Source organism: Cheilinus undulatus, linkage group 7 (assembly GCF_018320785.1).
Source record: "Cheilinus undulatus linkage group 7, ASM1832078v1, whole genome shotgun sequence".
In the NCBI taxonomy this organism is placed as follows: Eukaryota; Metazoa; Chordata; class Actinopteri; order Labriformes; family Labridae; genus Cheilinus; species Cheilinus undulatus.
The window spans coordinates 47,620,619-47,647,742 of NC_054871.1; the positions used below are offsets into that span (position 1 = coordinate 47,620,619).

At 39.7% G+C, this 27,124-nt stretch overlaps 1 protein-coding gene across 1 annotated transcript in view; it reads left to right on the plus strand.

Annotated features, from left to right (window-relative positions):
- The window catches only part of sh3rf1 (SH3 domain containing ring finger 1), a 101,751-nt gene that overhangs the window by 34,907 nt on the left and 39,720 nt on the right, over positions 1 to 27,124 (plus strand). The window contains exons 3-4 of the mRNA XM_041790852.1: positions 21,666 to 21,941; positions 24,783 to 24,878. Of these exons, the coding sequence (XP_041646786.1) occupies positions 21,666 to 21,941; positions 24,783 to 24,878 (372 nt within the window). The remainder of the gene's footprint in view (positions 1 to 21,665; positions 21,942 to 24,782; positions 24,879 to 27,124) is intronic.

A 27,124-nucleotide genomic window follows, 5' to 3' on the forward strand; every position in this document is an offset into this window, starting at 1 on the left:
AAAACGAGGCAAAACACTGTAGCAAAATGTACGTGATTGCACATGTGTTCTGCCGTGCCAGTAGTGGATGTATTTTCTCATCCATACTGTATTTCTTTGATTTTATGTGAAGCATGCGCTGCATCATACAGTTTACCCTCTCCTGCCACCTGTTGACTTTTTTGTTTACTGCACTGTAGGGTTAGCTTATTTTAAAGCTGCTGTAATAGCATTTGTAGTCATATAGATTCTGTATGTCTGTGTTGATATACGTATCAACTAGGAGTATGTGACAATGTATTTTCATATTGATTTTTTTGACAACAGCCTTACCAGCATGTCACAGCACAAAGCAGCATAATGTGATGCTATTTTCAACCCATTTTTCATTTCTGTTTTCCTGTCTTGGGTTCACAGATATTGTTTTTTTCAGGGCCGATAAGGATAAAGATTATTAGTAGTTTGTGGAACCAGTAACTGATGTTATCGGCACTGATTTACCTTTATTATAATATGCAAAATGTACTTAATGTGGCAAAAGACAAGTCACATCATCAAAGAAATGAAGGAAAATAGAAAAAGTAGCCTTGCTCTATGTGCAAAAATCATGGAACAGAGCAGGACAGTAGCACTAGAAAAGCAAGTAGTGATGCCATATGCTCACTGTGTTAGTGGCACTCAAGCTTAAGTACTGATTGGCTGGTGTTCATGTGACAGCCAATCAGATTGTGATGTATAAAGGGCATTAGGTGGGAGTGTGGAGAGTGAAAATAAAGCCAGAGGGGAAGACACACCTTAGAATGGAGCCAAAGTAGCACACCTTTTTCTTTATTAATTTTAGTGATAAGCTGTAAAATAAAATGCCAGTACCCATAATCGGCCAAATGCCAAAAATCAGCCTCAATAATCAGTTGGACTGATTTTCCTTTCTGTTGCTCATAGTGGCTACGTTTACATGAGAGCTTTAATTCCTCTTTAATACAGAATAAAAATTAAATCCTCTTTAAAAAGACCTTGTAAACACCTAATTCCAAATAAAAAAGGGCCATTCCAAATTAAACTTAAATCTGAAGTAAATGGCTGGTTTATTCTGATTTTAAATCTGAATTGAATAATTCCTCTATCATGTATACGTTCATTTCGCTTTAAATTAATTCCGGTCATTCTGCGCATGCTCGTTCCCTTGTCCTGTCGCGATGACGCACATATTCCGCACTAGCGGGCACATATTCCAGGATGGCCGCCCGAAGCAAGCGTTTGGCTCAAGCCGAACCTATTTATTTAATAAGAGCTTTGGAAGATATGGATATGATGAAAAGAGTGGCTGGGCGGAAGCAGGCGGCATTTGTTTTCTTCCGGTAGATGTAAATATGTCACATCCGCCCCTTCTCCAGTCAGAACCCTTCCCAACCCCCAGACCTTAAGCGGAATTGAATAAAGGCAATTAAACATGTTTTCCATGTAAACCTCAATTCGGAATTACTATTTCCATGTAAACGCGAAGGAGAATACTTTAATTCTGAATTATGTAATTCTGAATAATTAATTCTGAATTAAAAAACATCATGTAACCGTGGCCAGTGACATAGAAAGGTAAAGAGGAATGAGGGAGATCTACACGGTAATAGAAGTGTCTAACAGGAAAATTGTCTTAATATTTCCTTCACTGTTTTGTCCACTCAGAATTTATTAGCTTATTTATAAAGTGAAGAAAGAGTGATGCATCAATAATATCCATGTTTGAAATATTGTGTGGCTTGTGTTACCACAGAGCCAACCCTTTTCAGCTCATCACATCAAATACTCATCTTTACAAAGCACCACACTTTTATTCCTCCACATTCAAAATAAAAACATGAGATGTCAAACAGAAATGAAAATCACAGAGTAGAGAATTAAATATTTGATGGAAGAAATGTGGACAGCAAGCTGATGCTCTACAAAGCAATATCTGATGCTGTTAGGACATGCTGTTAGGCTTTATACTCAGACTTTAAAAGTTGTCTGGAGCCCTGCAATTACCGTGTAATTGTGGTGAGAAAAAGTTCTGTACTCATGCATATTATATGAAAAAGTATTGATTTCTGCAGAGAAATGTCTGTTTGATGGCATTTTTTAGATGTAGTGTATTCAGTATGCCCGAGGAGCATAAACATGAGAAGCACAAAGAATGATTCAGTCTATAGAAGATGATATGAAGAGGATATTCCAGACTTTGGCTCCCTGACGTTCAGATAATGCTGTCACACAGGGGCCTTCAGATTAGACGAGCAGCTCTTGTCACAGCAGAGTCTCATGACACAGTTTACTCATCTGGAGCTGTTGTCTCGCTCTCTGTCTGAGACAAAAGAAAAACTCCCATTCTCTAGTTTCTATGGAAACTCCACACAGGGGCACTTTTGGGGGGCTATTTATGGTCTCTTGACAGTGCTATGAGTCTTCGGAGAAAAAGACATTTAGAATCCAGCCGTTAGTCCATTCTGAGAGTAACCAGCCTCAGCTAATGTGCTGTCACCCCAAATAGTTTCTCTGCCAATTCAGGAAACACTCTTATTTATTTTCCTCATACCAGTTTGTCAAGGAGATCAGAACCACTGTCTTTTCTTAATGCTAAAAACGTAACACTTCAGAGGTCTGCCAGTTAGCATTAGGAGGAGGAAGTTGGGGAATTGATCTGCAACCAATTATTGCTGGATGACTTTTATATAAAAAAACATGCATGATTGGTGGATCAGAAGTAATGCTGCAGATATCTGAACATTCCAGTACTGATCACCTGCAGGTAACTCTCTGGTGCCTACATTTTACAGAAACACTGTCTGCAGTGTAATGTAATTACATATTCTATGCCATTGACCACCAATAAGTATTAAGCACATCAGCATTGTGAATCAGATTAAACCTTGGACTATCAGCAGCTTGTCTGCTGCTGCTGTGAGTCTGTCACCCCCCTCTCAAAGCAGCTGTGGTAAAGTCCCCCAAACGTTGTAACTCCCATCGGTTTAAAAACAGTAACTGCGTTACAGTAAGCATTAAAACATCAGGATTAAAGTTAGTTGGCTAATTAAATGAGGTAACATAATGTGACATGATGCTGTGTTAAGGATCAGGTCAGTGAAATGAGGATGGTGAAAGTTGGTTTACAGATCCTCCAGAAATTTAGAATCTGAACACAGGACTTGTGAATTTCACCATGTAAAGTCTCCTGGTTTCCTGGTGTTTTAGGGGTGTAAGGGTTAGGGATGGGTACCGAATCTGGTACTTTTGTAGGTACCAACAGAATTCCATCGGTACTCCCAAGTACCAATTCAAGTAAAATCAAACAGTACCATGTTTTGGTACCTAAACGCATCCTTTTGACTGCAAGAGAGTGGAAGAGTAGTCAATTTTTCATGCCGGATGCAAACACAGCATTGCACATGCGTGTGTAATGACGTTGGTAGCAGTTAACAAACAAGCATAGCTGATAGGAAGCGGTTGAAGGGAGCGCTCCACTTTTCAAAATATGATGCAGGTTACGCTGCAATATTTGTGACATGAAGTTCAGTGTTTACCACGGCAAAACTTCTAACCTGAGGAAGCAGTGTGATGATTGATGATTCAAATCGGCTCCCGCTGTTTCCTGCTCACTCGGCCCCCCCCTCTCTCTCTGGTACCGAATCCTCACTTTAAACACAGTAGTTTGCCCGTTTATCATGTAGATATCAACCATGGAAATATAGTAGATAAAGGAATACGTTTGTTCACTCAGTCACCTAACAGACACTGGATTAAGGCATGGTGCGGACTGCCTAGTGTGACTGCGTCCTAAAAGTTGCTCTCCATTTCTCCAACTTGGCACAGCTGGTGCAGTATGAAGTGCTCTGTCAGGATGGATTCAGTGATTTTGAAGGAGTGACAGAGCCACAGGCTCGTCCTCACTGCTTATTTTCATCACAGAATGGAACAATTTGCCACTTTCTGTTAACTTTTTGCAGTAAATACAAATGTAACATAATGGACCCTGTGTGCAACGTTTATCCTTCTGCTACTAGAGGGATTATATATCTCATTTGGCTTGGGAATGCCTTGGAATCCCCAAGGAAGAGCTGGGAAATGTTGCTGAGGAGAGGGGTGTCTGTGTGGACATACTGTTCATTCACTGTGTGATATGGCATTGCAGGAGCTCCACAAACGCAGGCAGTCAGATGCACACATACAGTGCTTCCCTCCCTTGCTAGCTCATCCCTATAACATTATTTGTACCCTAATTACACCTTTATTACATTCAGTTTGAAGGAGAAACGACAAATGGGTGTAAATATCACACCTTGAAGTGGCAGTGTGAATGAGTTGAAAGACACATCTGATGAAAAGGACATGGTCCCGAAAGATTACCCCAGTCTGAGAGGTTTTAATTTCACTAGAAAGAAATGTGAAATGTTGAGCCACAGAAAATTTTATTCTGAAAAGTTCCCACATTTTTTATTGCTGCAAGCACCAGAATGTAATAAACATAATCAACAAGCAAAAGCCTGTATTAATAACAATCCAAGCAACACTCAGCCTTTGTGAAGAATGAATAATTTATCTACTTGACCACAGTTAGCAGGAAGAGAACGAGGCAATAAAACCACTAAAGCTTTCCAAGAGCTCTACTGTATGACAACTCACTGTGCTTGTTTGTTTCCCACACTACATGGCAAATGAGGACCCACACATTAGTCTACACGCACAGAAACACTGTGAGCAGTCTGGAGGCCAGATGGAAGCTTGGATCACATGTGAGAGGAACAGGAAGTTTTGAAAAACCTTCGAAACTCTCCTTCTGTTCCTCCTCGTGTTCCTCCATGTTGATGGGTCAGTAGATGAATCTCTCAGACAAATACAAGGATACCCTGCAGAATTATGTTATCGGCCATGAAGATCCCACATTAACTTATATTTGTCAGGAAATAATTGGCTTTTTTTTTTTTTTCGCCTTGATGTTTGAAGAGTGATGCAGCTTTGTGCCAGTTCAAATACAGCCTAGTTCAATATTAATTCTTAATTTTGTACAGGGCATCCATTTAAGGGGTAGCACCAACTTAGACAGTTCCAGCATTGGCAAAAGTCCCACCTTAAATCTTACACCTAGATCCTAGAAGTAGTAAACTCCTCTGTAGGACTTGTGCATTGATTTGAAAAGGGAGATTACTTGCAGGGGCTTTTACCATCTGTTTAGGTGTTAATTTAATCCCTGATAAATGCATGAGGGTTGTTTTATATTCACACTTTGGTAATCCATGGGAAAATTTTATCTGACCAAAGTAAGTCAATATGACTGGTTGGTTTGTACTAGCTGCAGGTAAAGGATGTAGGCTTCAGTTATCACCTTATCACAATGCTTTTGTATGCATTACCTACCTTCTCATTGCTTTTACTGCTATGGATTGATAGCAGTTTATGTCTTTTCAGCCTTTGACAGTTTAGTGCGGTTCAACAGGATGCAGCACTCTAACACTTCTTTTCAGTAATTGTTAATATGAAGATAAACCTCATGTCTGTCACAATATTTTTGGTCAGTTTGGACGTTGCATTTTGGTCTTTTAAAGGAACCCTGCCTGATCAGACAAATTCACCTCACTGGATAGATATTTGTATCTCTCATATGTATATTGAACAAAAAAGCTCAAGGCTCAGGAGGCCGCCATGTTTTGGTCTGCACTGACAGTGTGACGTCATTTGGCCAGAGCGCACCTCGCCGTTATTATGGCTTAACGGATGTTTCAGACTGGCAGCCAGTGTGAGGGCTGCGTCTCACATGCTAATGCACACATCACACAAACAGAAGATTTTGGGATTGGAGGTAACATCTATTCAGTTCACTCACCACTGGTTGTCGGTCAAAATAGACTGAAAAATGATAAACAGAGAGCCATAATTACCTTATTGAAGTAGATATGTACATCCATATTAATAGAACATGTCTGAAATGTGTTTCTTGATGAACCTGATGAAAGCAACGAGTTGAAATGCATCTGTTTACTATGGTTGTTCTCCAAACTCCTATGAAGCTTACAGTTTCCACATGATACAATATGTTTGCAGGTTAAGATACACACAGTATGAAAACACACCTGGTTTGTGCTTTTCAAAGTAAAAGCCCACTTAAGTTTTTTTGAGGAAACTCCCTTCATTTGTTCATCCTTTTATTTTGAAAAAGAAATGTACTGGGGAGGGGATCCATCTAACCCTTTACAAACAAACTATATTTAATATAAATTGTAAGATAAACAGGGAGCCTGTGGAGGGAGGCGAGAATGGGGGTGATGTATTCATGTTTCAGAGGCATTTTGGACTAACTTTGAACGTGCAAGGGAGGCGTGGATTAATCCTGTATGGAGTGCTTTGCTGTTGTCCAGATGGGAAGAAATAAAAGCATTAATCATTCACTCCAAGTTGTTAGAAGATAAAACTGATTTGATCTTGGATGAAATCCTGGGTGATAAAACCTTGATTTAACAACAGCATTTATTTTTTGATCCAATTTAAAATCACTGTCGGTCTTTACACTAAGATTCCAGGCTTTAATGTCTTTGAGACAGCTGATCAGATGATCGCTGCTGCCATTGTTTCATTCTAGACGGAGGTACATCTGTGTGTCATCTGCATAAAGGTGGTATGATATATCCTGTTTTTAAAACTCAAGCCCAAAGGAAAGAGGTAGAGAGAACAGGATTGATCCTAGGATAGAACCATGTGAGACTCCACATGAAAGGGGGGAAAAGGATGAAGGAAAGTCCCCAAGTCAGTCATTCAACACAGTGTTGAATGAAACAAGTGTAGAAGTACCCATGCACTCTGTAGCCTGACAGGTTCTTGGTGCGAGCAGCTTCCAGCATTATGTGATTGTTAATCACGTGGTATGGTGATGCCCTAAACCATTTTGGAAACGGTTACAGTATTAAAAACTGGATACAACCAAATCCTGTTTTACAGTATAAATCATAACATAACTTCTGCAGAGCTGCTGCAGAAAGGCACAGGAACCAAAACATGGCATGCCAGTTTTTCAAAATGATTCTCAAAGTGTTCTTTTGTTGTTGTTGTTCATGTCACTTCATGGGAACAAATCAAAGGGTCTCTTTTTACTGATGAGTGATAGACTCGAACAGTACAATACTATTATGGGATTTTTTTCCAAACTATTTTGTATAGACGTTGAATAAAAGTTAATGGAGAAGCATGTACAGTTTCCTCCTCTGGTCTGGTCTTGTGTAAGTGATCATACACACACTTGTGTGCATGTTAGCTCTGTTTTAAAGGTCTCTCTTTCTCTCTGGCTATTGCTCTAATAAGCCTTATATCGCTGCCTTTTGTCTGCCTCTCTTTGTCTGCAGCCCAGTTTCCTGGATTTTATGCCAAGATGCCCTGAGGTTTGTAGACAGTGTGGGGAAGTCTGCTCTGCACTGGTCATTAAAAAGGCCATTAGGAATCAATTTAAACTAATGCAGTGATAATGGAATCAAGATGGCCCCTGCCTCCGGATTCTTCACTCACGTCATGTGTCAGTGTTCATGTAACGATGATGGTGACAATGATCTGTAATGAGTAGTGACTTCATAATGAATCACAAATGTCCTGAAATGACCACCTGGTCAGCGTGGCAGATGCTGCTCTTGCTCCCACTGTCTGACATGTCTGCTCCTGGAGATGTTTGTTTAAGGGCAGACCAGACAGACGACCCCTCCTCATTCTGCACACTGTTTTGGCAGTAGTAGCCCCAGTTCATTCTCCGCCCCCTGCAGAGCTCCTGGAGGTTTCCATATGGGAGTGGAGTCATGTCTGGCACTTACAGGGGTGGGATAAAGGTTTATGTCTGCTGTGGTTACACACTACACTTAACTGCTGACAAAGCAGAAGTTACACTGATGCTTTCACTGTACAGACAAGCTACTGTACAGGGGTTATGTTTGGTGCACTGCAGGGCCGGGCTTGGTGATATAGACCACAAATCATCTCTTGATATCTTCTAATTGAACAGTCATGATATGTGTTATGATAATTTTTTTGTAAAGAAGTAACAAATGGTTGTCAGAATACTAGAATGTTTTAAGTCTATAAACAAATTAAGGCAGGGCAGTATGAGCTAACAATCTAATCTCCAATTTTATTTGAAAAAAATCAATTTATCGCATTGTTTTCTTGCAGGACACGAGTTGCACTTGTTTTTGTTTCAACATGGTCTTCTGCAAACATATGTACGCTCAAAAGTATCTGGCACACATAGATTTGATTGCACTATAGTGTAAATAGTTTATTTTTTATAAACATGCTTTCTTTTTGTTTTTTGACCACAATTTCATGTTTGTTTTTTTGCGTTTTATGGTAGGTCATAAAGGGTTAAACAAACTAAACATCACATGTGAGTAGAGGTAAAGGATGTGAGGTCCTTGCTTATTGTCACACGTTTCAACTTTAAACATTTTGGTAAGGAAGGCTAGCCTGTCCACGGCCTCTGGCTTGGTCATGTCGTGGAATATGCATCAATGCTACCCCAACACTGAGAACCGACAGGATATTGTTTGATATTATCGCACGTTGCAGTGATGTAACACTATCAACAACCAGTTGATGAGCACTGACAAAACCAGAAACAGGAAACCTGCCAGTCAAAATGACCACAAAAGCACAGAGTGGCATGGACGAACAAGAAACACCGGCAGTAAAACGTCAAAGGTCCCAAATTGGCTGCAATTCACAAGGAGTAGTGACTAGTTTCCCTCAGGGTTCCCTTGCTTCCTTCCAGTATCATCCATTTTTCAACATTTTGCTAATTTATTAGATTAAGATAGTTTGTAGTATTTGGTCTGCAATTTTTTTGAGAATTTAAAATTGAAAAACTGTCCTCTTTTGGCTATCAATAACCTTTGTTTATGTATAAAAATATTGGCAGATGTTTGTATATTTAGATTATCAAAATATTTTATAAAATATTCCATGCTCAACTACCACCTGTTTCTAAATGATCAAATCTCCTTTATTTAAATGGTCCCTTGTATATAAAAGCACTGAAACTTCAGGATCTTCAGGAATATTTTATCCAGAATAGAGAGAGTGCTATTGAAATTGCTCAGAAAGGCAGGCTTTCTGATCAGTTGACCTTGATTAATTCTATCAATAATGTAAGTGTTGCTGTACAGATAGGCTCACTGGATTATATAGATGGATGTGTACGTTTGCACTTTGATTTTGCACCATCCCTCTCTTTATGAAGAGATAGTTTAGAGTGGGTATGTCACGTCACGTATGCCTTTGTCCACGTGTTGACCCATCCTGGATGTTACTGATGGCGTGCTCTACTTCAGCATAAACTACATCAATATACGCTCTGCAGCCAGCGTCATAATTGTGCTTCTGTTCAGCTGATTGATTCTATAAACCTTGTTCAAACTGCAGCATACGTGACCTAGAGGGAGTTTATTTCCTTATTACCTGAACAACGTCCCCTGCAAACATGTCTGTGAAAGTCAGGCTGTTAAAGTAATTATCCCCATTTGACCCAGTCTTACCTCCACGGCTCTGCATGCATGCATTCATACTCTGCTTTTATGCACGTCTGCTCACTGGTTGTTGACATTTGGCTGTGCTGCAGAGCAGAACACTTTGTTAATTCAGTCATAATCCAGTGCTGTGGAAGAGAACACTTTAACAGCCAAATCCCTTTAGCACACAGGTCTAATTGCATTATCTGCAGTACAGGAGTAATTGCACACACCAGCTGATGCTCTAAACGTTGGGTCTAATCTTTGTCTTTTTTTCCCACTCTTTATCTTTGTCCTTGTTTGTCCGTCTCACTCAAATACACAGGTAGGATAACGAGCAATTGAATGAAAAGTTATGATTAAAATTGTTTATCACAATAAAGTAAAATTCTGAAGTCAGCCCTGCTATCCAGCTATTTAAGAAAAAAAGAGCCAAAACATGAGACATATTTTTTCAGAGAATCTAAATGTACCACCTTCTGCTAAATTGCAGGCGTCCCTGTTGGAGTTTTTTGGGTTCTGACCTACTAGACTGATAGTCAGCCACTGGCAAATATTTGGCTGCCAGCGAGTAACTGAGGCCTCATTTTTTAAAAGTTTTTTGGTGTGTTTGGCACCATTGGCACCAGTTGGTCCTTCTGTGGTCTTTTGGCTGATTAAATTTGGTTAAATCAACAGGGGAACCATTGTGAGCGACGTGGTTTACACTCTGATTGAAAAGAGTCGGTGCACAAAGAGAGTAATGGAGGAAAAGAGGGGGAGAAAACCTCTACTCCTTTGTTCCTCCACAACCAAACACCAAGGCCTACCAACACATCACTAATGAATCTATAATGATACTAAACTGGATGGTGTTGGTGGTGTGGTGTTTTACATGGTTGGTTTGCACATCCCTAGTCTTGGATATTCCTCTATGAATGATTACCAAAAGATACTGCCACCTGCTGGCATCAAGGGTTATTTCCTCTGATGCATTTGCAGAAAGTGCATGCTAGAGCTGAACAGCAAGTGAATGTTTTTTGTTTAAATTAAGGAAATTGATGGGAAATATATTTTAAACAAGACAAATGATGATTTCTCTGTCAACATGTGTGCATTTTACGCAGCCTGACACCAATTATATGAAATCAGGAAAAACTCAAAACTATTTATCAGCTACTCTCAGAGTAACTTTTGCAAATGTAGGTGTAAAAAAAACTTTCTTTTCACAAACATAACTAAAATTAAGATAGCTAAAAAATTTAATGAATTTTATAAAACAAAAAATAATTGTATTTCATGTCATCATAATATTGAAGAATAGACTTGCAACATTTTTTCGATTAGGGAAGGCTCAATTTAAAAATAGACTTTTAATGTTTTAACAGTTCATTTCTGTCGCAATACCACAACATGAAATGAGACAATCATGTTCTTTGAAACAATGCTGTGAACTGGCCTTTAAAGTCCAAAATAATGAAATAATTCAATTATAATAGAAAAAATAAAATTTTATTTACCCATATTTAATTCTTTAGAAACTTCCTGCATATTAAGGCATAACTTGCATTTATTTCAGTAGCATATATCCTACAAAGACGATATCTCACGCTGCTACTCTATCCGATACTGCTTAGCCATGGTGCATGCAACTTGGCTACTGTTCCCAGCTTTTGCAGCATGTTTGTGTGCAACTTCTCAGCCCAAGTACAAGCTAATGATCAGAAAATTTCAGGACGGTTGGCTCCTGAAATCTTCCTGCGTTGCTATTCACACGTGGAGCCCACAGTGGGAGACTCTCTGCTGAACAGGAGTGGAGGAGCCTCAGGATGAAGAAATGCTGGAGAAGAACAAACTGCTGAACAGATCGCACCTATCATACGTTGATAATGGGAAAGCATCGTCTTTCTTTAATATTTGATATTGCTACTCGCTTTGATATTGCTACTTGTAGGTTTACAAGAAAAGTTTTTGGGTAAAATCACAGTGAAAAATTGGACTATTTAAACTCTCACATGAAGTTCAACTTGATTTAATTGTTTGCATGTGTGAAAATTCCCAGATGCGGCGGTAGTTGGCCTTAGTTACTGCTTAGTTTTTGACAAACAAAAGGCAATGTGTCCACACGTTTGTTCATACAGATGCAAAGAAAATGATTAAACTTTTTGAAAATTTCTGTTTTTAAAAGAGTATCCAAAGTGCTGTTAGAGCAATGAATATTCAACTACTTTTACAAACATCCTAGTTTGATTTTGGATGCTTACATTTTTTACTGTGCACACAAAAAACAATTTCACATTACCAGGGTGTAACTTATTAGCTGCCCTGATGCTGACATCCAGTAGCGTCTCCCTTTTGCTGGATAACAGCCTGCAGTGGTTTGTTGTCATTTTCAACAAGTCTCAGACATGTCTCCTGAGGAATATCAGCCCATTCCTCTTTAGTCAGTCTCCCAAACTCTTCCAGATCTGATGGTCTTCTGGCATGGACCTTAGTCGTCAGTAGGGCTGGGTATTTCCCACGATACGTCACGGATCAGGATACACGCGGCGTAATAAACATGTCTTTTCATTACAGCAGCTGTTCTTTAATGTGGAGGACAACAGCAGAGGTATGAATTAACAGTTCTTACACTTTAAAACGCTTAAATTCAGATTCTCAGAAATCCAATCTACATATTGTGCCGTTCAATAATTAAAAAATGTGGTTGTGAAAGCTGCTGTCTGGTGTATAGCTTTTGTATCCTGTTCTCTGTTTATCCAGCTGATACAGGATAATAACCCATTAAATCTGCCAAACATTTATTAACTTGTTAATCATTTATCCCCTGGCTTTGCTGATAGCCCACATGCCTAGTTGGAGACATTTTGGCTGCTGCACGTCGTCATATTTTGGGATATTCTTGTTAATATGTGAGAAAGGAAGCGTAGGAGTTAGATTAATAGGGCAGTATAAAATGTTTTTAATTTGTTTATAAGATTGCAAAACTAAATTTCAAGGCTTAAAAATACAGAAACTGCCCCAAGGGCCCTCAGACTGCTTCTTAGTTACATGGACTCTAAATGGGGTGTTTCTCCTGGGTAGTCTGGTTTTTGAAATCATTAAGAGGCTTCAGGTTTTACAAGTGTGATTTAACTAAACAGTGGCTTTTGCTGCTGTGTAATTACCTCATTGAGCTTTGACAGCAGATGTTGAGAACAATTGAAGAGGCAGAGTTAAGAAAGAAACGTCCCCATCTCTAATCATATCCAATCTTTTTGGTGCACTGACCTGAAATCAGGGCTGGGTTTTTATGTGGCGTAGACTCATGGTGAGATGGATCTCTTCGTGCCTCTTGGGGGAGTTCAAAGGCTGTAAAAACATCGAGGTTCTGTGTAGCTGAGAGTGTGTGTGTGACTTGCAGTCTGAGATTAGATTCTTCATAGCATTTATGTGGTTACAACTCTTGAGCTCTTCTCTGCAGCAGCACAGCCCAGTTGCTTTCTCCAGAGGGGGTCTTTGGTCTGGGCTGAGGTTGCTTCTATATGCAGACCTACTACAGACACAACAACAAAGTCTCCATGGATGCAAACCGGAAATTATCCCCCCTAGCCATCACCCATCCCCAGCTCTGCTCTGCACACCACCTCAAAGGCTGCAAGCAGAGGCCTCTACAGTCAGTCTTGATTTTCCTCCTCCTGTTATGTTGAGTCAAGTGAAACATGGAAATGTACGTCTACTGACAGCCCTTATTTATGAGGCTGGGACGGGGAGATCAAAAACAAGTGAGAAGAAAGCGGTTAGATTGTGAGATGAAAACATATTACACTGTCTGAGGAAAGTTTACGTGAAAGCTGCCCACAAAAAGTCAAATTACCAGGCAAGAAAAAGCAGAGCTGACTCACATTCTGTCAGTCTATTGCACTTGCACTTTGTTTTTAGCTGTATCATTGTACATGGAGCAACTCAGGAGCAATAGCATGGCAAGTTCTGAAATAAGCGTAGTACTCTTTGAGACTCGCACTACACTGTATGATTACTCTATACCAGTGTTACTCAACCCTGCCCCACCAAAGAGCCAAATGGTTGAAAAATGCAAGAGCCACAATCTAAGTGGTGAAAAGTGGCACAAACTGATTAAAGTGGCTATAAAAATAAGTACAAGGTGGCAAATAATGGTCAAACAGCAGCAAAAAAGTGGCAACAAGGGGCAAAGTAGGTATAAAATGGCAAAAAGTGGGTGAAAAGTGGAAAAACAGGGAGAAAAAGTGGCAGAATAGGGAAGTAAGGGGCAAAAGTGAGTGAGAAGTTACCTAAAAATAAGTTAAAGGTGGCAAAAAATGGCCAAAAAACAGCAAAAAGATGGCAAAAAATGAGTGAAAAGTGACTAAAATTGGCAAAAATGTGGGAAAAAATGTCTTAAAGCAGCAAAAACATGTCAAAAAATGTATGTAAAAGTGACTAAAATGGAAAAAAATGTTGGAAAAATGGCCAAAAAAACAGCAAAAATGTTGCAAAAAATGAGTGTAAAAGTGACTAAAATGGGCAAAAATGTGGGGCAAAATGGCAAAAAGCAGCAAAGAATGGCAAGAGTACTTAAAACAGTGGCATATAATGGTAAATTGTGGCTTAAATGGGGAAAAAATGGCAAAAAAGGAAAATTGCAAGTAGCAAAAAGCAGGATGAAAGAGGCGAAGAACTGGTGGCAAAAATGGGATAGAAGCAGTAAAAATAGATAAAAAGCAGCAAAAAAGAAAAAAGGCAAAAAATTGCAAAAAGGGCAATGAAAATGTACAGGCAAAAAATAAAGGTTGAAAATTAAAGCAAACTGTATTAATGTGGGGATTCAAACTGTTTAATGTGACTTGCAATTGATTATTTCTTAGGTCATAGTTTCCCTTTACAAAGGTTTTCTGGGGAATAATATTTCGAATTAAGACATAAAAGAGCCCCAAATCATCGCAAAAGAGCCACATGTTGCTCTAGAGCCACACATTGAGTATCACTGCTCTATACATATCAGTTAAACCACAGGAAAATAACACTAATGTTTGTCTATGGAGGTCTGTGGGCTTTGTGTTCGAGTGCATTTTGTAATTATAAGAAATGTGATTGGCTTGTGGCGATGGAGAGTGGAGCTTAATGTTAGGTCAATTGTCAGTGAAGTTTTCTTTAAAAATTCCCATAGACAGAAGCTAAAGTCAGATCTATTTGTATTTGAGTTTTTATGCCAACAAACACAAGCAAGCTAGGAAGTGAATCTTAGGAGAAATATCTGGCATCTGAGCTTCACAGCTATTCACTGCCAGCATTTCTCCTTTTCATATCTTTGGTTATAGGAGGAGAGGACACTTTAAACAGGCATCCCTGCTGTTGCTATGGTGCTGTCCACTATTTTGCATATTCACAATTAGAAAAAAAAGACCTGCAGATGGGGAGCCGGCCTGTGGCTCAGCTTTTTTTTTTCTTTTTCTTTTTTTTTTTTTGAGAGTTATGTGGTCTTACAAACAAACTTTTCAAACATGGCAGAAATTCATCCAACTGGTCAGAAGCAGCTCATCTGTTCTTGACTGACACTCATGCCTCCTTGTTCAGAGCACCGCAGATGACGCATGACAGAGCTGTAATATGGCCAATTTTAAAGTCGTGTGTGCAGCTCAAAAATGGTAAAACCCCTCAAGCATTCCTGGAGTGATGTGCAGCTCAACCCTAAGCAGCTGGAGACTCAAAAACACAAGACTGTAGGAGAACTGTGGGAGGAGTATGCAAACTACAGAGTATTTTTGTAAATGTTATTTCATGACTTTTTCACTTCCACCATAGTTGAGTACATAACAAAGTTAAAAAGTTTATGTTTGCTACAAAGGATGTGCAGTATCCATGCAGAATTAATTGGTTGTCCACCTCTTTTTCAGTGTCTGACTTGTTGCTTGTACCACAGGATGGGATGTATTGTTGATACGGTGATTATTTACTATCAGGATTCCATGCACTGTGCTGTCTTCAGCGTGCAGCGTGGATCAGTCTATGCACCGTGTTTTTTTTTTTCTTGTTTCTTTGTTTTTTTAACGTTTCTTTTGGACATTTTGTGCCTTTTTTTGAAAGAGGAGAGTGGATAAAATTGGAAAGGGCCACAGGCAGGATTCAAACCTGGGTCGACTCCGTACACGGGGCATACCTCAAACCACTAGCCCACCTGCACCCCATACACCAGTGTTGACATTAAATCTTGGTTGAAATTGTCTTGAGGAGTAGAGATTCACACCCCTTATCTGCTCTCTGCGGATTGATGAGGTTTGGCCGCAGCATGCTCTCTAAAACAGACCTGGCACATATCTTGAGCAGAGCGGTGCGTGTTTAGTGGAATCTCAAAGACTGATGAGATTGGGAGAGATTTGCCATGCAGTGCGCTTTATGCAATGCTGCATAGGCAGAGTATGTGGAATTTGGGGGTCAGAACAGACCTGAACTCCCTTTGTTTATGTACAGTCTCGTATGTTTTTTACTCTCATTTCAATGTTTTTATCAGGGTTTTTTTTCCACCAAAAGCAGCCTTACCAGCAAGATAGAATAAAGCAGTTTGAGGTTGAAGCAGTATTCTTCCAAGGCTCTACAGAGGACTTAAGGCCTTTGCACACCAGACACTTTTGTATCATGCAATTTATTCCTACATCATCGTTATTATTATTATTTTTTTTCTTTTACTTTCACACCAACAACCTGATTTTACTTTGCACATTTGCAGCCTTTGCTTTTTTAAGCATGGTCATTTTTTTCAAGTTTCTCTTAACATGCAAACATCTGACCAATCAAAACCCTCGTTATTGGATATGGTTTGTGAGCTTGGATGCAAACATAACAGAAGAGCAAAAGTTTTCTCCTCTCCATAACACTGGATGATGCTTTTTCCAGTTTCATGTAATGATTTGTCTCTAGCCAGAGCTAAGTTATTTTTGTCTTTAATATGACATTCTGTAGCCTAATAAAAGGTTGAGACACGCGGCAGGCAGCCCAGCATATGTCCAATAATATTAATGAACCAAATGTACCTTGAGCACAGCTGGAGCTGTTCACAACCGAATAGGACATTACCCCAATGATGACCAGAAGAAAAAACAGATGAAACCTTAGTGTGATTTACTGCTCTAATATATCTCTGTTTATCAGTGAATTGTACAAACAACACAGCAGACTTGTGTGGTAGGATTGTTTCTTTTAATGCACATTATTAGTAAATATTGCCCCACTGATGCACGTCATCCTTGGTGAGCAAAGGTCTGCAAGATAGGCTGCAAGCTGAGCTGGCATCAGCATGTCAGTTCATGCTGAGCCTTGTTATTAATTTAGAATTAAGTTTTCATTATCAATAATTTTTTAGGATAGCCATGTTGAGTTAAGAGTCATTCTCCCCAGAGGAAACTGATCTACTATAGGAGACACCAGGGGCTGCAAACCAAGTTGCTCCTCAATTGAGATTAACCCCTTTCACTAAAATGGTAACGTAAAAACAGCAGTCTTGTTATTTTACAGAATAAAGAAGCAGTGTTGCTGACTGACAAGCTTCTTACAGGAAGACATGAGACTCCTGATGGCTTGTAGGGGAGGAATGGTATCCATCAGCCAAATCTGATTGATTGAGTTGGATAAACTGCTTGTTCACTCTGTGCTTTTCCATACAGGAAAAACAATTTATAAAACATCTTCACTTGAAATCTGTATGGAGTCTCACTTTGCTGTTCCCGCTAATTGCAAGGACAAACTGTACTTGTATGTGTCTCATACATGCAAGGTTTTATCAACAGCCACCTTTTATGAGTGCACAAGTCAGACTTTAACATGTGCAGAAGTAATTACATAACAAAGCTGACTTTGGACGCTGAGTTTGAACTAAAAGTTTTACAGAGTCTTGGCCCCAGCGTACAAACATGTGCTCACAAACTTGGCAATTTCAAGGGGGTGAGCATTTCATATTTACCATGTAATCTGATCCCATTGGCTTTGTGTAAGCTTGAACCTGTTCTGTCATTTGTCACAAAAATGGCCGGGCTTCAACTTTCATTTGCATTTTCATCACGAAACTCCCTGCCAGGCCTGGGTGGGCTCAAAAGCCCTGTTTTCCTCTGAAAGGAGGCCCAGTTCCAGTGCAGTGTTGCAGGGGGGCTGCAGTCCCCCCTCCCCCCCCCCGGCTTCACTCCCTCCCAACAGGCTGGACCAGCAGAGCCAGAGAGCGATTGGCTCTGTGCTTTAGGCTGTGTGATTCTCTGCAGCAGGGTAATGTCACCCTGGCTCACCATCACAGCTCATTCTGTACTTTTATTCTCTGAGCCTTTAAACGGTTCATTAGCCTTTAACAAGACTGCAGAGCCCGCTCCAAACCCCACATTAACCCCTCTCTCCCTGGATCACACTCTGTTTGAGCTCCAGTCATTTCTCTTATCTAATCTCTGTCCATGCTCCTTGTCAACTCTGCAGTTTCCTTCCCAGAGCTGAGACCTAGTTTAAGAATCTTATTAGAGCTGGAGACATGAAGAAAAAATCTAATCTGTGTTCTTTTTTTCTGAATGGCGATGCAGTATTCATATCTCCATACTTTTAATAGATATTCTTTTTCTTTGAAAGTTTTCTGTGTTTTATGCACTGGAGCGATTTGTAAACCAGTATAAAGTTCTAACGTAAGGGGCCTCTTCCCTGCTCACAACATAATAAACAACTCAAACAGCACTAATGAGGGTAGGCGCCTCTTTTTAACAGCTTTTCTTCCTCATTGGGTCATAATAGCATTTAAAGAAAAACTGTAGTATAATAAGTAAATAAACCTTGTAGAGTGCTGATTTGCATCGGAGGGCATTGCAGCTTCTGGGCTTTGAACTTATCTATATCTAGTAGATGCACAAAGTCTTTGCAGCTGAAACAGGTGGTTTTTAAAGAACACCACAGATACAGGCTACAGAAATCTCACACTAACATGTTTGACTTTGCTGAACAAAATGGGCACAGCCATGCAGGAGGACAGTTTGAACTTTCTTCCCTGGTTTTTGGTGGTTTTCAGATTGCAGCTTATATACTGCTGCGACTTATATTCTGGATTTTAAAATATATAAAATCCCAGACAGCCTTTTGCACACCGTCTAAGTTGAGCAAAAATATTGTCAACATTTCCATACGTTGGAGTTATCAAAACATTTTCCACCCTCTTAAGTAGGGCTGAACAATTGGGGAAAAACATGTAACATACAACTGTTTCTAAGCTACTCATCTTATGTATTCCCCAACAAACAAGCAATAAAACATTCTATATTATAACAAACATGGTATCTAGTAGATTAAACTAAGGGTAGCAATTCTTTTAAAAAATCTAATTGTGGTTTTTTTGTTTTTTTGTTTTTTGCCTCATTGCAATTTCAATATAAATTCTTGCATTGAAGGGAATGATAGTTAACCTTGTGAAGCAGATGGATTCACCCATTTCTGTGTTTCTCACTGGTGAATCCATCTTGCAAAGCTCCCATCTGAACCGTTTGGGCCTGGTTAGAAAGTGACAGGACCAATCAGCGACGGGACGTCGGTGCAAATATGTCAAAAGAGCTTATTGTAGATGCTGCTAAAGCGCCAGTTATATCAGAACTTGATGACATTTCCTACCTAAAAGAAGAACAAAGAACAGCAGTGAGTTTTCTTTTCAAAAATGACAAAAGTCGTGTACTGACATGTCTACAGTCGCCATGGTTGGCATTATGCAGTTCTCTATGGATTTACTCCTCAGTAGTGGCTACGTCACATGTTTTGTTGCTCTGATTGGCCCGTAAAGATGTGACAGAATGCTCATCCAATCACCCTCCGAGTTTTTTTTTCAAAGCCTCTGCCTTTTCCCAGATGCTGTGTTTGAGAAGCTTACCAGATGGATGTGTGAAACAAATCCATCCGGCGTGTCAGGTTAAATGATGATATCATGTCTTCCTAATTTTTCAGACATACTTTTGGGAATTTCATGCCTTTATTTGTAGGGGAATATGGTGGATAGAGTCAGACACAGGGATGAGAGAGAGAGGGAGATGTGTGGTGAAGGAGCCATAGGCTTTACTTGAGCCCAGGCCACCTGTGCATAAGGGGTGTGCCTTTAACCACTTGGCCATCTGACTGTGCACCATAACGTTCTCATTTTTAATGAGTCAAACATATCCAAAAACAAGATGATTTTTTTGCAAAATATTCTAAAATAAACTGACACTTGAATGTCTGCATGACGTGTAAAGCATAACATCCCTGCTGCAAAAAATGTATTTCAGATCAAAGAAATATTTCACCTTCTGTGATGTGAAAACTGTAAGAGGACGGGCGATTGAATCTACTTTTTGATTAATTGCCCAGCCTTACTCTTAAGTAACACTTCAACAAAACTATCAAATCAATTTTAATAGTCGGTGGTATCAAAAAGTACTAAAACTTAATTATTTTCAGTCATATTAACCAGGGAGAGAAGTTTTTACAGTAGTGCTTTTAAAATAACTACATTTCAGAAATTAGAAGCTTTTCATTTTTTTAGATTAAGGGTATGTCTACAAAATGTAGTTGTAGCGCTATAGTAAACTTAAAGGCCTTTCTGCAGACATTTTTAAATAATATCCAGTACAAAAGTAATTGCAGCCTTTTATGTGATTATGTAATTGCACAGCCTGACATCACGATTGCGAGTAGATTAATTGTGCAGCACTGATAAGCATGCAACTGCTGGGTACTGTTACTATAAACAGTCATTTACTGAGCATTAGGGTTGGCATCTTTTATTTTTTACACCATTTACATAAACTATATTGATATAATCAATACTGTCCTACCCAACCATCTCATTTGAAACTATATTTACCTTAAAATGAGCCTAATTGTCCAGCCCTAATTCTGATCCCTGCCAGAGACGTCTAACAGCAGTGGAGGATAAATGGTGGGGGTTGGTTTGGACTGCAGCCTTCCTCACGGACACCCATCCTGAATGGAGTACATTGATGCCTCTCTATCCTGCTACTCCCCCCCCCCCCCTTACTCACCCCGTCCCTCTTTCCCCGGATTGTCATTCCCTGAATGGGCCTTTCAGGACTCGAGGCTTGCAGCCTGAGATACAAAACCTTCCTCTGCAAGATAAAGGGACAGAGCCCTGGGCCTTCTGAAGGCGTTAGTCAGGGAGTCACAAGCAGCAGAGCTCATCACACTTAGACAGTAAACACACAACATAAACCCTTTAACTATAAGAAAATAAACAGGACTCTTTACTGTCTCCGTCTGTCTCTAAAGGCCTGTCTCATTTCCCCTCAGGCCTGGACTCTAGTTGGTTCAGGAGTGACAGAAGTAAGAATGTTCACAACAGTGTTTTGAAATGGGTTTATGTGACTGCTGTTAGGCTTCCTAACAGTGTTCTGCTTCGGGCCTTTGCTTGACTATTTTCCATTTCACTGTTCTCTGGCACTGCTCCGGTACCTCTCTGTAAAATGGACCTTTGAAGGGTGATTAATTTTGCATGAATCCATCTAAGCTGAAACACAAAGAGAACACTGGAACCAAAGTTGTGATACTGCGGATTTACTGTGATCTCATTTAGTTTAGTTTTTTGCACACAGTTTTCTGTTCTGTTTCTTTTAAATGCAACAGTTTTACTCTAGCTTGTAATAAGTTTGTGAACTTCTCTATAATTTATGCATGAATTTTTGGTTGGAGTGAGCGTTGATTGTGAAAGTTGTGGGATGTTTTAAAATAACAATTTACCTGATTGCTGATACCAGCACCAGTTTTTCATCCTTTCCTTTGGTGTAAGACTCTCCCTATGCCAACATTTCCTCTCATGTTTAACCATAAAACAGATCAGAGTTTCTCCAACAGGTGGCTTCTTCTGCCCAGTAAATACCACTCCTATTTAAATCAGCATTTTGATATACCAGATACGGAATTAAATCGATTTGGCATGACAGATAAGCATTGGCTTCTGATATCTATTAAAGCCACATCATTTCCTGAAGACGCATAGTACCGATACCAGCCAATACCAGTGTTACACTGATGCATCATTTCATCCATCGTAGGAGTATGTGCAGTGGACTTGATCCCATTTTACGCTTCAGGGTCAAAACTATGTCATAGCCTTTCTCTTGGGTGAGCTTGACCAGGGCATCCTTAATTTGAATGCATCATTTGCTCTCGTCCTTCCCCAGTCTAACTCTCTCCCTCTTTTTTTAGGGTGTCCCACAGCTCCCATGTGCCAAGGCGCTCTACAACTATGATGGCAAGGAACAGGGTGACCTCAAGTTCAGCAAGGGTGACATCATCATCCTGCGCCGGCAAGTGGACGAGAACTGGTACCATGGGGAGATGGGGGGAGTCCACGGCTTCTTCCCCACTAACTTTGTCCAGGTCATCAAGCCGCTGCCACAACCGCCACCTCAGTGCAAAGCTCTCTATGACTTTGAGCTTAAAGACAAGGAGGCAGACAAGGACTGTCTGCCGTTCTCCAAGGTGAGACACTGCAGCACCCACAGCTCTGCTACATGGTCTCGGTAGTAAAACAAAAATACCTCTCATTACACTGACAGTCTGTCTTAAAGGCATTCATTTTCTGAAGTTATGTCAGAGCTGTTAGCTTAAACACATAGAAATGCTTTATGTCTCAGGCAGACATTTTGATGAACGGCTATAATTAAGCTGCAGAGAATGAATGCCATCAAAGGGAGGCTCGCTTTAACTACAGTAATTATGCAGTTATATCTGTCCAGCTGTTTGGGCCACACTTTGACCCTGTTTACACGTTGCATTAACACCAATGATGGACATTTGGATACCAAGTTGATTGCACTTTAGCATTCACACTATGCATTAACTATACACCTTTGATGATGACTTGGAAGCTAAACTCATTTACCTGCCTTTTCAGTGGCTCTCAAACGGGCTGTGATTTATTTATGTCCACCCAGCCTCACCGGTTGCTTGTTTTCATTTCAGTCTAACATGTACCCCACAAGATTTATTTACTAGTATATCACTGTTTTATTTAAAAGTGTATTTATGGCGAAATAAGGGAGAAAAGCTGTTAAAGAGGTGCTGCTATTCTCTAAGCATGCAAGGGTACCTGATTACAAGCTATGTGTAGTGAAGCTGTTTACAATACAAATGAATGGGACGAATTAGCAACAAGCTAAGAGGCTGGCAGGGCATTTTTTAACAGCATTTCCTTGAATTTGTCCTACCATGTTTTTAAAAGAAATGTAGTTACAAGATTTTCTGGGTAAATCTTGTGGTGTACTGGATAGATTAAATTGACTACTTAGTTTGTATGTTTGAGTATGCTTCTGTGCTTCTGAATTGAAAGTTTTGAAAACTCATTCATGCTGCAGCCATTTGTGTTTGTAGCCATTAGCAACCATCTTTTCTGTCCTTGCAAAGCGTTTTGAATGTGACATTAGCGTGAGACTTCCTGTCCACTATAAATATCAGACAACAGTTATGACAAAGGCTGGATGGACACAAATAGTTCTTAATTTTGCTACACTGCCAAGCCAATCTTGTAGAACAGGGGTGCCCAAACTTTTCAGCCCATGACCCCCAAAATAACGGTGTCAGAGATCGGGGACCCCCACCTTCCCTTGAGGGGGGATAAAGTGCATGATGTTGCTCAAAGCACCATGTATGAAACTTGCATATTAGTTAGTTTTTCAAACTTTACTGACATTTAATCACAAATATCACAATAAAACTACGTTTTTATTTTAAATTGAACTCATTCTAATATTTTTTAACAATCTTTTTTCCAATAAATGATAACATTCATGGTTTTGAATCAAATAAGATTTTTTGTTGTTTTTTGGAAAGCATCCCGCGACCCCCCTTCACTGTCTCGCAACCCCCCCTGGGGGTCCCGACCTCCACTTTGGGAACCACTGTTGTAGAAGGCCCCCTAGTCCTAAACCCAGCATATTTTGTAGGAAGATAGCATGTTGTGAATTTTGGTGATTATTACACCCATCATTTTTTAAATAACCTTTCACACAGAAACTTAAGTCTTCAGAGGACCTGCAACACTGTGCTCACTTATGTGAGAAATCAAGGACTGTAGAAGCCAATTTTGTCCTGAGGGAAAAAAAAAAATTTAACATCTGTCTTAACAAGACTGAACTAACAAAGCATTTTTGTGTTAATACATGCTATGAAATTGTGCTTCCACACCTCAATGGTTATAACAAAAAACATGCAGTCATTTCAGTTAGAGGAATTTAGTGATGAATCAGCCTTACACAGGAATCATGCAGCCTACTGTACACCATTTCATGATATCATAAATACTGACAAACAAATTCATGGTAGAAGATGTCAGAGAGAGAGCCGTGGTATCTGCCACTGGTTATGTGTTTGCCTGTTGGCATATGAACATGCACTTTCTTGCAGAAATAAATTGTTGCACAGTCAGATAAATTAAATAAATGTGAGAGTCGGTGCTATAGAAACAAGACATTGTCACTCTCAGTAGCAAAACTGTGAACCATTAGGCTTTGAGGATGTTGCAGAGCAGCCTGTAAGAGTTGTAAACATTACAGCTGCTTAAAGTCACCAGTACTGTTGTTACTAAGCTGGCAAGTTAGCTAAGCTAAATTCCTTTACATTAAAAGGCAGTAGTTGTTATTTTTCCTTGAGTGCTTTTATTGTGAACACCCCCAATGGGAAATCTGGTCATCGGTATTGTCTTGACACACCTCAGCTCTACTGATGTGAAACTTTAAACTGCAGGAAAAGTTACAAAGAAATTATTAGATTTCTCTGTTATTGTAAGCTCAGACATGAGTTCAGTCTACCATCTCAAGTTTGTTTAATGGAGAGGAGGGTTTTCTTTTTGCACCTAAATATGCATTTAAATAAACAGCAATATGATACCATCACCATTAAGGGCAAGAAAAATACCGTGGTATGATATTTAGGCCATATCGCCCAGGCCTAGCTTTCACTGTTTGCCTTCATTATGCATTGAGATGCATGTATCAAGCATTAAGGATTACCACTTGGTGTCCCAATGCCCAAAACAGATGTTAATGCAAGGTCTAATGAGCTTTTTGTATGCTGTCATTTGTTGTTTTTACACTAAATAAGCGAAAGTAGAAATGGCTTACTAAGTAGTTTTTCTAACAGTGAAGTGCTGCAGACCTCTGAGTTTTTACTCTTGGGGACGTCCCTTTAATAGGACATTGTCCCTACCTCATTATTTCTGTTCAAGGGTTGTTCCTCTAGGATGAGAATCTCTCTTAGCTAGCAGCATCCTTAATTAGGTTCTTCCCAAAGCTGCACCTCTCACTTTGTGTCTTGACTTTGTAGGATGACATCCTGACTGTGATCCGCCGCGTGGATGAAAACTGGGCAGAGGGAATGCTGGGGGATAAAATTGGAATTTTTCCCATCTCATACGTTGAGGTAAGAAAACTAAATGTCAAAATGTCACCAATCACTAGTGGTGTGTGTGCCATAGGAAGATCAGCAAAGAGCAGAGATCCTTTGAACTGCTTTGCTTTTACACCTCACAGGCTGTGTACGATACTTCGTCTCTTTCTTTTGAAATGTTTCGCGGAGCCACTGAAAGCGTCTTTGAAGATCCTGACAGTCACAGTCTCTTCGCTCCCTGAGCTCCACAGGTCTCACTAAAAAGCTTTAGAAATAATCCTGACATAAGTATGAAGTAAATCTTTGTCCTTTAAAGATGATTTCAGTTTTCACATAAATGCTGTCAGTGGCAGTGTGCCATCTTTTGTTGAGAATTTTATCAAAACCTTTTCAGCACAATGAAAGAATCTAAGAACAGAGCCTCAGTCCAAATAAGAAGCTGCATTGACGTGTTTTGTTGTTAGTCAAAAGAAGAGCACTTTTTTTCAAAATGCTGTGACAGTTTTCTTTATTCCTTTCATATGTTTTCAGTCCTTTTAATATTCATATATTTATACACTGAGGGAGCGAGGCAGAAACAGAATGCAGGCTGTCTAAAGCTATATATTGTTTGGTTTGTGCACCGCGGGAGCCACTGAAGCACAACTGAATATTTTGTTGTCCTCTGGATAGATGTTTTGGTTTTTTACTACTTCAGCTGCAAATGCAGAAAGCGCACAAACATACAGAGAGGTTTTAAAATGCTCTTTAATCTTAACACGTCCACTGAATATTTAGGCCGTTGTTCTTTTACTCCCCCGGCACTTTAGCTGCCTTTTCTGTTGCTGTATATATTACAGCTGCCCATAGAAAATTAACAATTCAAATCATTATTTTGAAGACCCTGAGTAGACTTATGAACAGGTCTGACTACATAATCTTTGTGTCTGTTACTATGGTCACTGTGTCAGATTAGGCAATCATTGAGCTGTAAATTTGTGCCGTGAAGGACTCCATGCCAGTACCCAATCAGTGATCATGACTGACATGATGAGGTTGGAAGGAAGAGAGGCGGGACTACAAATCAACCAGAAAGGAGACTGTAAACAACCATACTGGATTAACAGTACTCTACTGCAAACATGATTGAGAGGTACCCTTGCTAGCTCATTTGATTGCTTAAGTATGTTCATATTTTTGACCAACGCTATGACAAATAATTACAGATTTTGCCTTTAATGTGTGTGATGCAAACTTGCATTCTCACAAGGTCGAACACCCCTGTAGAGTAGTGTTTCTCAAATGGTGTGGCGAAGCACCCTGCCTTATTTTTATTGTATTTATTTAAATTATTTCACCAGGAAAACCTAAGTGAGACAGGCAGCACCACAATTAACAAAGTTACACACGTGAAACATAAAAACAAACACAGATCATAGGTCAGAAAGTCAACAGTCAAAACACCTACAACCCGATGCATCTTGCTACAGTGCCTTCAATCTACTTTTAAAGGAGTTTAGAGACCAGCTCCCTAAGACATAATTTTTCATGCAGAAGATTCCAGGCTGCATGAGCAGACAGACTTTGGGTACAGACAGGTAAAAGTAAATTTTGTGACTCAATCACAGAGCAAAGACTGAAGCCTCCAGGACTTTTCACATGACTAATACCACACAAGCATGATGGAAGCAGGTTAAGTAAATCCTTTTTATTAAGGATATGCCAATGATTTCATCTATGAGTGGTCAAAGGCCAACCAACTCGACCTCACTGCCCCATGGTAAACACTACCCAAAGATGTAAGGCAACGGGAAAATACATGCATGTACAGAACATCACCATTGTTACTTGAAGGCATAATAGTAGCAGCAACAAGTCTTTTCTTTGCAGTGAAAGAAAAACAAGACATATAGCTGAAGTAAAAGCCCAGGCTGCTCAATATGAAGTTTCAAAGACAAGTCATCAATCAAGAATCCTAGGTATTTATAAGAAGACACTCGCTGTTTCTCAAAGCCAAGGAGGGATCCTCAAACGGCAGTTTTTGAAAGATACTACATCATCGACTGCCATTGGAGGACTAAGCCAGTGTCTAGGGTCCTCGAAAATTTTCCAAGGACTGAGTCCTTTAAACAGATAATTTCCAAGGATGCACAAGTGTATCCTAGCTTGCAGGAATTACCCATAATCCAATGCACACTGTTTTCCTTCTCTTAGAAATAAACAAATAGTGTAATATCAGGAGAAAACCAGGTTCAAGAGCACTCAATACACTTTTATATGTCCTGTTTCCACTGTAAATA